Below are 15,458 nucleotides of genomic sequence, written 5' to 3'. Positions count from 1 at the left end.
CTTGAATTTGACTTAGAAGACACCAAGCATTATACAGTACACTCACAAAGAATCAACCAGTACTCTATTTATCCTTTTTTCTGAAAAAGTACCAAGACTGCTAATTTCATAGGGTTAGCTATGACGTAACCTAGTACTGAACCCACGCCTTTTGGACAGACACTCTACCCCCTCGCCCATCAATACAAGTGTTTAATACCCCAGATTTCGCTCTGTTCTTTACAGTTTTTTTCTTTTCCATTCCATGAAAAAAATGCTTCAAGTGTATGTGGCACAAGATACATAAAACTGAATTATCTACACGTACTGTTGGCATGTATGTATGTTAAGTAGTATTTATCTATCAGATTTTAGGTCAAACGCCTAGTTTATATATAAAGTGCAGGGTGGTGTAATTACATGTAACTCAGCCTTCTGTAATCAGAGATTACTGTTTCTCCAGTCTAGACATCAGGCTTAGAATATCTACTGTATATTATGACAAAACAGCATGCACCATCCGGAGAAAACAGCCTAATTACATGTGTGCATGTACATGGCAACTGGAACAGGAGAGCTACATGTTCATTTATTAATCTGATTGGTGTTTTACATCAAACTCAAGAATATTTCACTTATACAATGGCAGCCAACATTATGGTGGGAGGAAACTGGGCAGAACCTGTGGGAACTTATAGCTTTGTGTAAACACACTGAAAACAGAAGAGACAAACAAAGACAGATCCAAGGCTAAATATGCACAACACATACAAGGATTAAACAGTTTTTTGATCTCGATCTGAGGGGCCATAATGAATATGAACACAAAATTTGATCAAAATTGAACACCACTTTGATTGGTTGCTTCACGGAAGCCAACGAGTGACAAACGGATGGGCAGACCCAAATGAGTATTGCTTGTTGTCACTGAAGCATGAGATAATAAACTGGAGATGATGGAGATACTCACAACAGAGGTGGTCCGCAGAATGGGTATTCGTTTCTCACCAGTTTTATCTGGTGAACTACTGCTGTTGCCAACATCTCCACCCGGCACATCCGAGTCTGAAACCAAAACGAAGCATAGAGACATGATTTCATGCTGAGAATGCAGTACACATGTACATGTAGATACAATGTATACGTGTAAACTACCAATCTGAAAACTTCGTACCATAATTCTTCAATCTTTTTGCATGTTGGCAATGTGTTTTATTCAAGTATATTCTGAGAACATTATTCTGCATAGACTGATAAAATTACACTTTTTGTCACGTTTTTGTGACATCCTGAAATTGATCAACCAATCAATGTAGTTTTGTCTCCGAAAGCAAATTTAAATGGTTCCGAAATCTCACTGAAATTTGCTCTTTCATATCTGAAATATATGAATCAGGGTACACTTTGTTTTGCTAGTTAGTATCTGCAGGAGATTTCTGGAGGAAAGCAAAGCAAATTAGTATCAAATCACCACTGATAACTGATAAAGATGACACAAGCTGAAAGTATTCATGTGTGAGCTTGTAGAACAAAAATTTGGGACAACAAAGTCATTATCAAAAATAAATGATGAAAGTCACATTTAAAAATAAATGGAAAAAGATACACTGAGCGTTCATCAAATGACTAATTCAATGGAATATATGAATCATAGGCATAAGCACCTGTTAACAAAAAAAGAAAAGCTTTAATATCTCAACTGACAATTTAAAAGCCTAGCTCAAAACTACAAAAGGCCTAAATTGAGTTAATAGTACTATAAAGGTCATCTTATAATTTTCCTAATAATTTCGCCTTACACCAATAGTTATGTCTGTTTAATGGCATTTCCTTTTCCCTACTCTCTTTATTATGGGAGTATGACAATCCTGTACCATACTATACCGACTGTAGTAGGCATTCATCAGTACATACATATACATGTGTTCACACATCTAGTGGAACACAAAAGGCAGAAATGATGGATTTCTTCAACCTTTTCAACCACCTCTGCAAGCCATATTTGGAAACAATGTGAGAGAGCTATGAAGTGTAGAGAAATAATTTGCACAGTTTTAGGAAGCCTGCATCTTTAGTGACACAATCAAATCATTTTTAACATTATTTTCATAACAATGGTATGCATAAATTCTACTGAAAAAGAAAACTGCTTTTGAGGTTGAAAAGGCTGAAGATTCACAGTATTCACAATTTTCTTTGGATTCCATGCCTATACAACATGAGTGATATTTTGTGAAGAAAAAAAATCAGGCTGTTTAAAGTGCGTCAACCACATCAGCTTAATGTCTCAAAATCTTGATGGCATCCCATTTCATATAGCCAGCCTATAGAACATTTATGTACACATGAAGCACAAAATACACCTGTGCACAGAGTGGTCAGGTGCAAACAAGCAGAGCACTGCAGATCATGGTATGATGTAAACAGCTCAGGTAACAGTCGGTATTTTCAAAACATAACCTTTGACACCGGAGTTCATGTTATTATGTGTGTTTATAGCATAGATGTATGCACCTTGGCATTTCAAAACTCTGCCATGAAAAAAAAAGAGAGAGATGTGGTTTTTAACCAGACTTTACAGAGGTACACTATTTATCTTAAATAATTGGCTTGACAAATGTATAAATAGAGGCAAACAGAGGTCATATTATCAGGTACTGCCGTACCTTTCCTCGGGATACCAGGGCTTTCCTTCAAAACAAACAAACAAACATTACACCTTTCTAAGATGAACAGAACTCTCAGAATCGGAATCAGGCTAAACAAGTACATGTAAGTCAGTCAAATTATAATATCAAATACAGTATTCAGATTATTTATTTATTTATTTATTTATTTATTTATATGAATGCTATAATCTAGACTTTCAAAATTTTTAAACACATTTGTGATTTGATTTTCCTGGCAGAACAAGCTGTACCACATGTAGCTGAAACTCATGGTCAAACCGAGGTCTTCCAAAAAAAAAGAATGGTGTCATCTAATCACTGTATGAGTACACTGTAGACAGAGGTAAGACCATCATTAAAATATGTCCGTGTGGGTAACTCCAAACCTCTCAAACCCACTGAACAAAGAGATCATACTCTGAAGTTTGTACTGGCTTTTGATAGAATTTCATTTGTTAATTTCTATCAAATCTCTATATCTTTTCTTAATCAGAAATTTCCCTGCCAACCTACCTTTTTTTTCGTGATATGGTTGTTACATGTATGAAAAGTACATCAGCAACTGAATGTTTACAGTCATTAATACTCAATGTCATGTAAAACATCACCAAACAAATTTCATTTTCAGCAGCTAAAGAGATAATGAAGTAATACTCTTTATGTTTAAACAAACATCTTCCCAGTGGGACATAATACTACCATCCAAACAAACCTCCAGAATTGGGTGAAATGATTAACATAGTCACTGGCAAAATGTTAGATCAAATACAGTAATCAGCTGATAATTCACTGACCTGACTAGAGACAATGGATGTTTGTAATCTTGATGTTGTTACCCACTCTAACACATAATTCAAATAACTAGAATTCATTAGATACCAGTTTCCATGCCTTGTTAAATACGCATAAAATCTTTGCCAATTCCAATAACTGTTGTCATGATACCGATACAGTTCCAATCATATCCTCCCAACAAATTTTAAAATCTTATAATGCCATTCAAAAGAGTCGCTCTTGCCAAAAAATGAACACTATCAAAAAAAATTAAAAGTGCTTCTTCAATTTCTCAATATTCACTTAGGAAGTGTTCTAACACGTGAAAATTCTTACAAAATCTTCACCTTGTTCCTCAGAGTCATGGATGGGGTGGGGGGGGGGGGGGGGGGGTATTACATGTATGTATGTATGTATATATGCTAGGGGCTTAAGGTCATAAAAATGACTTTACACTATCTTCCTCAGGCACCAGCAGTAGCTATGGAAATTAAGGAACTTTCAGTAGTCAGGAGGATCAGGGAGGAGGGAGGGACTTAAATGGGAGGTGCTATAAGATGGTCCACCTAATCTAGTAAATTCAATGTTGACAACATTTTTTTCAAAATGTCAGACCTCCGATGGAAAATATGCATAAAATATATGGGTAATTTTGAGACAGATTTTTTTTTTAAATATAGTTTTTTGGGCATAAGTTTTTTTCCTCGCATACATGTAACCTCAATCTTCATTTCTGGGGTTACTTTTCACAAATCCTTTCAGTTACACATGACTTTTACACAGTTATTAGGACATGGACAAATGCAAACATGGTAACCTGAAGAGAGCCAGAATACACACTATACATAGACATTGTACATACAAGAGGGTGTAGTCTATATGCTAATGGGCATGATAATTTATAGCTTTTCTGGGCTTGATACTGTGCCATTGTGCTGCCACAGTGTCTGTATTACATCCCCAAGTCATCTAAGGCATTTGGTCTGGGCAATCAGTATCAGGGGCATCTGGCCATTCGGGGTCTAGGTCATGTACACTCCAAATGAAACAAAACTATACTGTTCAGTCTACTGTACAAATGCTACATCAAGTATTAATGAGAATTTTAAGAGTTGTGTGGGCAGAGTAGATACAATACACGAATATAAATGTGGTATGTGTGTGTGTTTTAGATATATATATACATATATCCACTAGATTGCTTATTCACACTTGCAGTGTACATACAAATACCAGCATTGAGATTTACACAACACTGACTGACCCATCCTTTTGTGGTGAATACAACATCTACAGTATCCATGTATGAGAAGTAAATAGCAAAGTTTTCACACTGCTGGAAATATGTCCAAATCTTTCAAATGAAAATGTTACAAATCCTTATTTCATATGTTAAAATTTGCCAATGTGAAAATAAAATACATATGCAGGGTTTCATAGACGTCAAAATGTTAACTACCCTATCAGACATATTGAGTTTTTCTCAACCTCATTTTGAGGGTTTTTTTTCAGATCTAGCTGCCCTGTAATAGTGCCATAATGAGTTTTTTCAAATATCTAAATACCCTACACTGAAATGAAAATATTGTTTGCTTGATGTTAAAAGCCCTTTATAACAAAAGAGGGTTTTTTTTTTTTGCAGAAGGGGAAAAACAATCATAGAATCCTGTTCAAATGATTGATCACAATTAAACTTCCTCAACACTGATCACAACGCAGTACTAAATATGTCTCCCAACATTTGGCAATTCTCAAAATAAATATTCCTAGATCTTCACAATAAAATGAACAAGTAAACATTAGTTAAGCATTTTTATGCATACAATTTAAGTCAACAGTTTGTGCTATCATTTTCAGGTCCTGTACAGGCGGGGCGAGCATGTGAAAATATAACCAACATCCTGTCCAGCTGATACTTTTGATGGAGTGAAGTGGAACATAAATGACCTAGTAAAATAAAATCTATTCTGAGAAATCTGTTTCCATTTTCCTAAATTTCCTAATTTTAATTAAACTTGGTGAGATTTTGGGGATTCTTCCATCATGTGAAGGATCAAACATTTCTTGTGCCCTCAATACATCATTCAATGTATCTGCTTGCTTAAAAGTATGAAGAGTGTAAACACCCAAGAGAGCCTCAGCTCAGATCACTAGCTTTGACCTAATTTACACTGTCCCAAACATTTATACATGAGAAAGTGGAGAGCCAAAATCATGTTGTGTTGCATGAAGATTAAAGAATAGAACATATCAGCTTTGTCTTTGTGTGTGAACTTTCCAGCATCTAAAATGCACCAGCCCTTTCTGTTGTCACCACCAGTGTTTCCACTTCACAACAATGTATCAGTAAATAGATACATTTTCTACCCACCAAAGCCTCTGGCAGTGGTGATATCAATGACAGTTCAGGAAATAATACTATTATATTCCCAGCTACATGCTCCTAGCCTGCAGTTTTGACAGGAGAAAAGTTATCCACACACCTGAATAACCTTTTTTAAATTTTGGGATCTCCCTAACAGTATTTTTCTATGCCAACTACAGGGGCTCATGTGGGGGCATCTGAAACCTGTGAATTGGGACACAAAACACGAAAGGGGCTGTGTTGGCGATTCTTTGATAACATGTGGGTTTAAAACAAAAATCTTTAGTTTTGATCATGTTACAGCAGGTATTATGATGTAATAAGGTCTCAATTTGTCACTGTAATTGTAAAAGTCCATGACATTTAATTCACAAAAAATAAGCAAGTGGACTATGATATACCTTGAGCAACTTGTCCCTGGAGATATAGGCCTGTGTCAACGTTTCTTCAGTGTTTGTAAACATTTCACCTCGATTATAACCAGAGCCACAATTCCCACCACTTCAATTGGCAAGATTAGGTGTGTTTTTAAGGCATAGCATGGCGAAAAGAATTGGATCAGAGAATTCCATATTTTGCCAAAATCTCGACTCCCTATAGAAACACAATGACACTGGCCACCAGTCCAGTAAGGTAACAATAAATTGCAAGTAATTAAATAAAAATAAAAAAAATTGCCATCTGTAAAAACACAACAGAAGAACATTTGTGCCCTTTTTAAAGGGTCGATCGCGTGACATCAAACGTATAATATTTTAATTTTGGCCCTATAGAATTCAAACAAAGGAATATTAATTTTCTATGTCCCACCACATTAAAATTGTTATCAAAATTTTAATTAAGACTATTTCCTTGTTAACATCAATCAACCAATTTTACAATATTACCAAATAACAGCACATATACATGTACATGACATTCAATTTTCTATGCTAATATTCCCTTCAAATGGAATAAAACCTGATACTTTTAAAACGAAGAAAACATATAGCTGGTAAAATGTTAGACTGCTCTATCTGTACATGGATTGTGGATGTATGGAACACAGAGTAAGGCACACAGTAGTATACTTCTTTGTGATCAGATAGGGAAGTTAATACATGGGTATGGGGGGGGATTCCATACACCTTACTAACACATGACGTCTCCCCCCATATTACATAGAAATACGTTGATAGGTGTAGCTGATATACTACCGACTACAGAGCTGACCATGGAATGATTCTCACCTTGGCGGGAGTGCTAACATCTAGTCAAAATTACACGATCTGACACAATTGACAATGACATCCGTGCCCCACATATTTCGCAAGAAGTGTCTCTTTCAGAATTGAAATATATTTGGTTTCCCTCTAGCCTATAGCCTACTTATGAGTTTGACTCATCTATGTCTATGAACTCCCTGATATGAACGAGAAAAAAAATTTAAACATGTACAAAAAACAAAAAAAATAAACACGTTAAATAACATTTGCTCATCAAAGATTGATAACTGAACCCTGAAGATTTTTCTTTATAATTTCTGTTTCAACATACATACAGCCATTTTGTCATTCTGCAGTGTACATGTGGGAGAGTTTTGTCACAGGTAGTTCAAGCACCGCACAGATGCGAACAATCAAAGCGGCTTTGTGTATTTATGCTAATAACTAAACAGTTCATAGTACAGAAGACTTTAGCTGTAACTAAAACATTTTACCCAGAAATATAGTACACAGAGGGTTTCCTGCTGCGCATTTACAGCATATACATGCACCTGTTATATATCTACCTGAAGTGACCATGTTAAAGAATGAGTCCTGTGTCCAGTACTGGGACATTAGCACAGGCCAGCTTGTTAAGCTCACAAACACAGCATACTGTAGTAAATCCCATGAAATATACCTGCACTGATGTCCTGTAGCATTGATAGAGTCCAGTCAAATTATGCCTACAGTACATATTATAATACTTCAAGTGTTTTTATAAAAAAATCAACACGTTTAGACATGTTACTGGAGAATTTGCTTTCATAAACTGGTAAAAATTCGAAATGAGAAAGTTTATAGAGAGGCAACTTAGCCAATATGATAGCTGTAAAATTATCAAATTATAAAGAAACTTAATTAGGCTCTAAGTTGAATTCAATTTTTGGGGTATACTAAATGTGTGACGATTTAGATTAAACCCATGGTACAGGGTACAGTATACCTCCACAATCATATACATATCCACCTATAACTTCCTTGTTTAATCTACTGATAAGTATTTGATCTATTACCACAGACCTACATACATGTCTATATGGTTAGCACAACATGATGTAAGGGAGACTCAGCACACTGGACACGCCACAAGTACGGTTCAAAGTTCACACACATATATATATATATATATATATATATGTATATATATATATATATACCCTGACCTTTGTTTTGTGCACGTTTTCATGGTACTAATTGTATGCCAGCTGTTAAGATACTGGTACGATGACATGCTTGTACTGTTTATAAATGTAAGGCTATTCCACAAGCCCTTGGTAACATCATCTTCATAGTGACTAAAACACATGTACTGGATCTAGCACAAAGATTTCTATCATACACCTCAAAATGTCAAGATGACACCAACAGGTTCAACTTCCCTGCTGTGGTTTTAAGTTACGATGTACTGGGTAAGAAATTTCAGTGGTCACCTAATAGGGTCTGTTTAACAAAGTGATTTCAGGTTTTGACCTAAATTTGTAATCCAAATTGAACTCTTAAATATACCTATGAGACAAATCAATCGTAAGTTTGAACCGATTCCCCATTACAAGGGCACGTAGTCAACTTCAGCCAAGCTTGGGCATCCACTTTCAAATCCTTTGTTTTGTTTTGGAAGGAAGATTTTAAAGTTTTGGACAGCTACAAGTATCAATGGAATAATCTTGTAGTGTACATCGCAGTCACACCCAATTTTTCTGTTAACTGAAGTCTGCTTTTCAGTGCATGATACACGTAAAAGTCTTTTTCATTCTTTGTGTGAAAGACTTGCACAAACAGTTCTGAAAACTGTTTTCACTTAGATTTTTTTGTGGATGTTTTAAGTGGGTGTTATGTGTGTATTTTGTCTAGAAATGCTTGTGTGAAAAAGTTCATCATGAACCACACAATGTTGGAATTTAAAAAACACCACTTCTTTCAGAGGCATTTAGGAATTGGGATGGTATAGATTGACAGGCATTACTTATGGATAACAACTCCTGGATTTATTGTGTTGGTGACATTTCGATGTAGGTTCTTACATCGTTATCAAACCATATGACCAAATCATCGTTATCAAACCACATGACCAAATCATATGGTTTGATAACGATGTAAGAACCTACATCGAAACATCACCAACACAATAAATCCAGGAGTTGTTTTCCATAAGTATGCCTCTGTCAATCAATTTAAAAAACACCAGTCTAGTAAGAATCTAAGCTATGCGTAAAGTTGACATTAACATATTTAACATTTTAAATCTATCAATAATTACTTTCTAATGTTTACTCTGAACTATATACAAGAGAAATTTAGCTCTCTGCGGATCTTGTGGGCAATTATCTTGCCGAGTCATATTTTGGACGTGAAATAGGGAGGTGGACTATACAGTGACCCAAGATGTTTTCTGTACGTTAGTAGCAATCCCATTTGCTTCTATTAATTGATCTGATTGTTCTTTAAAGTGATACTCAAGAAATTTTCACTCATACTATATCCAAACAGTCAGATTTATGGGCATCATGGGTGTAAAAAGCAAGAGTGCCCGTGGTAAACCACTGACTTTTGGTAAGTTAATGACCAACTCTCCAACATCTAAAGACATGCAAACCACACTGCATGTGAGGATTGTTAAACCATGTGCATAAACATCTTTTTGAAAGAATAATTCAAAGAGTAACATTTTTGTCCAATATGCAGTTTGATGAGTTCAAAGAAATGATTATATATCTGTGAAAATAGATTACTCATTTCAATTATTCTCCAATTTGAGCTGTATATACATACATTTGCCTTTTATAGTGATAGAATATATGTTAATGTATTAATGGTCTCACAAAATGTGACATATGACTAAAGCAATCTCCTCTTTTATCAAAATAAAAATGAAAATTTCTACACAATCCAATGTAGTAATCAGACACCTACACTCATATATCTACAGCCACTATAAGTATGTGTTCACCGAGTCATATATGAATATAGGGCAATCCCGTCTCTACATCTATGCGAGTATTTTATTATACAGGTCATAAAAAATGACATTCACACTCTGTTTTCGTTCAGTATTAGAACTTTACCCCCCACACCTGTCTGCAATCAAAGGCATCACATAATGTAAATGTACAGTACAATGTTTGAGAGAAAAAGTTTGTACAGAATCAACATAAAAATTGAAATTTGATGCCAAAAACTGAAGAGAAGAAATTGACACTTTAATATTAATACTTCCTAGTTTCTATGTACCTAGTTCAAAACTGGATTTTACAGGTTAGCCTTATGTGTCCATGATTAAGGAACAACCTTGCTTTCCCTTCACTTTTCACATAGCTTTAACAAGCATCCTTCTCGTCTTGGAACCACAAAGCTGTCTTAGACTTCAGTCAGACTTAAATAGTCTTACCTTCATATCGTTTTACATTGTGCTAAAATTTCAAATTATCTCAAAGGGCAATCTCCAAACAGGTGTATTAGTTCCAGAAAATGTTGCTAAACTCATGTATGTGTCCGAAATAGTGAGTCGGTATAAACATTAACAAGTACATGGACATGCAATTTAAAGGAAAACATGATGGTTAGTCAATAAAATCTCTAGTTACCACATAAGCATTTTTTTTATTTACAGATTTAAAAAACTCTCAGACAGATACTTTTTTTGATTTACATTCTGCATGTATTTAAAAAGAAATCTTAAGACATGGCTGAACATTAAATTTTGGGATCAGACTCTTCCATTTCTTTTTCTCTAGTTGTCGTCCCAGCCTTCATATTTTTATCCTAATAACAAAAGCTGCCTAAGGGCTTTAATGAATACGTTAAAAATTAACCAAACAGAAGTTCTACAATATAACAAAATGTCTTAAATCTATGGCAACTTTGTTATCCCAGGGCCAGTTTTCTAATGTTTTCTTCCAAGGTATGCAGCCAGACAGTTCATTTTACACACCTTATTCTACGTGTGACAGCTCATTTTACACACCTTATTCTACGTGTGACAGCTCATTTACACACGTTTTTGTGTGTGACATAGCCACTTTCTGGGTAGGAACATGTGACCATGTTTAATATGCACATCCACTTCACAGTCATACTAATGTATCACATTACTCCGGCTGCGGCTTACGATTAAATACCAGAATTAGCCATTAACTTCTACAACGAGGCAATAATAGCCTCTCTTCTCACCAAATCCATTCTACATCCAGGCACCATTTAGAAAACATTACATGTATTCATCCACTAAATACATAGTGCTCAGTATGTCTCACATGCACAGACGGTAGTCAGAGCCAACTCTTAAAATCACATGTATACACTGTGCATGTATTAAAAAGTGTACCATACATGTATATAACCTACATGTACATATACTTTAAATATACATGTAAGTAAAGGTTGAACAATGCAGACCAGCAGTTCTTGAACAATGCAGGCCACCAGCCCTTCAATAATTCAGACCAACAGCCCTTGAACAATGCAGACCACCAGCCCCTGAACAACGCAGACCACCAGCCCTTGAACAATGCAGACTGCCAGCCCTTGAGCAATGCAGCCCACCAGCCCTTGAATAATGCAGACCACCAGCCCTTGAATAATTCAGACCACCAGCCCTTGAGCAATACAGACCGCCAGCCCTTGAGCAATGCGGACCACAAGCCCTTCAATAATTCAGACCACCAGCCCTTGAATAATGCAGACCGCCAGTATTAAACAATGCAGACCTCAAATCCCTTGAACAATGCAGACCTCGAAGCCCTTGAACAATGCAGACCTCGAAGCTCTTGAACAATGCAGACCACCAGCCCTTGAACAACGCAGACCACCAGCCCTTGAGCAATGCAGACCACCAGCCCTTCAATAATGCAGAACACCAGCCCTTGAGCAATGCAGACCACCAGCCCTTGAATAATGCAGACCACCAGCCCTTGAATAATGCAGACCACCAGCCCTTGACCAATGCAGACCACCAGCCCTTGAATAATGCAGACTGCCAGCCCTTGAATAATGCAGACCACCAGCCCTTGAGCAATGCAGACCACCAGCCCTTGAATAATGCAGACCGCCAGCCCTTGAATAATGCAGACCGCCAGCTTTAAACAATGCAGACCTCGAATCCCTTGAACAATGCAGACCTCGAAGCCCTTGAACAATGCAGAACACCAGCCCTTGAACAATGCAGAACACCAGCCCTTGAACAATGCAGACCACCAGCAATTGAACAATGCAGACCTCGAAGCCCTTGAACAATGCAGACCACCAGCCCTTGAATAATGCGGACCACCAGCCCTTGAATAATGCAGACCACCAGCCCTTGACCAATGCAGACCTCGAAGCCCTCGAACAATACAGACCACCAGCCCTTGAATAATGCAGGCCACCAGCCCTTGACCAATGCAGACCTCGAAGCCCTTGAACAATGCAGACGACCAGCCCTTGAATAATGCAGACCACCAGCCCTTGAGCAATGCAGACCACCAGCTCTTGAACAATGCAGACCACCAGCCCTTGAATAATTCAGAATAGTTTTATTCCTGAATAGTTCAAGGCTGAGTTATTCTGGGAATACCGGAAGTTAACCCCTGATCTATTTACACATAATTTACAAAGGTCTAAAATGTCTTTTTTTTTTTTTTTTTTGCCTCCATTCCTCTCCTCATCCACATGTAATGGCCTCAACATCAGGTCATTCTATACTTGACTGTCTGAGAAGTCTGCAAATCACACTACTAGTCTTCTGTGAGGACTGCAATATGCATTATCCTTATACAGCTCAAATGCTTGATTGCCTGAGATGTATGAATTTAATAGTCTAAACCACACTCCTAACAGTGTAATAAATATCAACACACACACCAGTTCAAAAGCAATAATTGAGTCAACAATGGTCTGTATTGTTATCAGATTATTGCATAATTGACCTGATTACAATGGTACGGCTTTCATGCGTGGTCATTAGTATTATTTATAAAAATACTTCATATGAAAAATACAGATGACCATCAGGATATTAGTAAACATACGAGGCATGTGTTTGTCAACACTGCCTCTGCACTGCCAATGTCTATATATAGGTGTACCCATGCTAACAGACAGCCTCTGTTTGTCAAACACAACAGACAAATAACAAACAAAGCATTCAGCATTTTGCCTAGCACAGACAAAACACAAACATACCCAGCCTAACTTTACTGACCTGGTGGAGGTTTTCTGGTGTTTTGACACAGGATTTGAAATTACAGTATCATAAATACAGTACATCTATACAACTATTTGGAAGTGAAAATAAAACTTCTAACTGGCAGGTCACATTTTATTAGAATGACTAATGCTAAAACTTGGTGGTCAAGAAGGGCAAGTTAACTAGCAGACTGCAGAAAACTGCCCCCCACTGACCATCGAAATGTACATGTTAATCAATGGTAATTCTGACATAATTGCTTTTAACTCAGCTGCCTACTTGTGATTTCTGGGAGCTTTCTCGAATAAACGATAAATGAAAATGCTGCTAAAAATGATTGTGATATGTTATACCGCTGGAAGAGTTTATAGTCATATCACTCAAGTACAAAGAAAACCAAAATATCCAGTGGGTCCTGAGAAGCAACTATAAAATAATCAAAAAACAGGAACAAGAAAAAAAAGACACATCCTTCAGTCAATAATTTTATATGAATAGTGTGATTCATCACCTGTCACAGTCTACAGACCAAACAACAAAAGCCTATTCACAATATTCCTGTTTATACCGACTATATTTAAGTTTTCAATGAAATTTTCAAGGTCATATGGACTGAAGAAGCACTTGAGTTATGGTACAGCCTGTAGTTTCAGTGTAACTTGGCCATTTTCCTGTACACGCAGGTACAGGGTTACAGGTAACTTCCCCGAGTTCTAATGTTTGCATTTTCTCTATTCACTCATTTAATTACTTCCTCATTTATTTGATTGTTGTTTGATGCCATACTCAAGATTTTTTCACTTATATGATTGCTATCAGTTTTGGAAAACCAGACTGCCCTGGGTAAACAACTAACCTCTGGCATGTTACTAGTTGTGATTAAAAGACAAGCATTTTCACTATTCGCCTCTGACCTGTGCCCCATTTGGTCTTTTTACTTATTCTAAAATCTTTATGGAACACTTGTTCAATTTGACAGGTTTTAACAGATATTACTGGTGTTTCATAGGCAATTTATCAAACTGTGTAAGTGTGCAACTGGTACTCACTTGCATTAGAGTAGATTACCCTGTCCACGCCAGTGGCGCCCTCTACTGGTTTTGTAGTTGCAGCTTTCCCCTTTGGGTATGGACAGGGAGGAATGGCTGCCAAATCTGGATGAGTCTCAGAGGGGTGTGCATTTGGTACCACGTTTGTGACCTGCCCTTGCTGATGTATGACCTCAGCATTCTGATACACGTCATCTGTATCACAATCAGCAAGCTGTTGGGACTGTCCAGAAGGGTCGGGCACCTCAATCTGCCCTGTATCTTTGTCCATTTCACTATACACATTATCAGAGGTCAGATTGAACGGATCAAACTCCTGATTTGCTGAGGGTAACTCTGCAGGGAGGTCACCCTCCACAGAGATGTCTGAGTTACCCATATCACTGATGCTGCTGTTCTCCAGTCCAAAGGGGTCAAAGGGCCCATAGGTCATGGACAACCGGGCTTTCTCCAAGTGACTGGAACTATGAGACTGTCCAGGGTCCAACCCCTGGGGACCGGACGAAGCAGTCTCCCTGTGAGGAATTAAGGGGTCAAACATATACACACAGGAGTCTGGCCTCTGGGTAGATGAGGCTGCGCTACCCCCTTGAGTTCCGTGAAAAGAGGTCTCTGCTGGCTGGCCTGCAGAAGCAAATCCCCGTGACATGTCACCACGAGACAGTTCGTATTGTGTTGCAGCAGACGAAGCTGCTCCTAAGTTTGCCTCATTAAATCTGGCACATTCTGTTGCAAAATCTGCAAAAGGGTCTGATTCTTGAAACGGGTTGACTGCCGATCCTGACAGATTGCTCAGGACAGATGACCTGTTCCCTGCTGGTGTTGGGGAGGGCTGCACCCGGGGAGGAACAGGGGGCAAGTTTGGCAAATTGTTCTCCAGAGGACCTCCAGGAAGGGGAGGTGGGTCAAACATTGGAGGGGGCATGTCAAAGGAGGCAGTTGAAGCTCGATCACCTATTACATCTCCAAACTCAAACTTGCGGTTGAGATCCTTTGGCGTCTCAAATTTCATCAATTCCTCTGGAGAAAGCTGTCGTTCTGGCTTCTTGGGTGGCAAAGTTTGCATCTGCCAGACCTGCTCGTAGATACCACTGTCATCTGTGTTGTCTTCTGGAGTGCTCTCTGTGTCAGTCGGTGACTTGGCTGCAATTGGGTCAAGTGCCTTCACCACGGAGGTGCTGTTTAACGACGGCAAAGGCAAACCCATGTTTGCAA

The 15,458-nt window shown here is 37.7% G+C and overlaps 1 protein-coding gene across 3 annotated transcripts in view; it reads right to left on the bottom strand.

Annotated features, from left to right (window-relative positions):
- Positions 1-14,380, bottom strand: part of LOC135473031 (arf-GAP with Rho-GAP domain, ANK repeat and PH domain-containing protein 1-like) — a 60,469-nt gene extending 46,089 nt beyond the window's left edge. For all 3 annotated transcript variants that reach the window (XM_064752808.1, XM_064752807.1, XM_064752809.1), the window contains exons 1-2: positions 14,244-14,380; positions 950-1,044 (exon numbers count right to left, since the gene is read on the bottom strand). In XM_064752808.1, the coding sequence (XP_064608878.1) occupies positions 950-1,044; positions 14,244-14,249 (101 nt within the window). In that variant the 5' untranslated portion in view covers positions 14,250-14,380. The remainder of the gene's footprint in view (positions 1-949; positions 1,045-14,243) is intronic.
- Positions 14,381-15,458: the final 1,078 nt, after the last annotated feature.

The sequence above is a fragment of the Liolophura sinensis genome, chromosome 8 (genome assembly GCF_032854445.1).
Source record: "Liolophura sinensis isolate JHLJ2023 chromosome 8, CUHK_Ljap_v2, whole genome shotgun sequence".
In the NCBI taxonomy this organism is placed as follows: Eukaryota; Metazoa; Mollusca; class Polyplacophora; order Chitonida; family Chitonidae; genus Liolophura; species Liolophura sinensis.
This window is presented reverse-complemented; position numbering and strand designations above follow the sequence as displayed.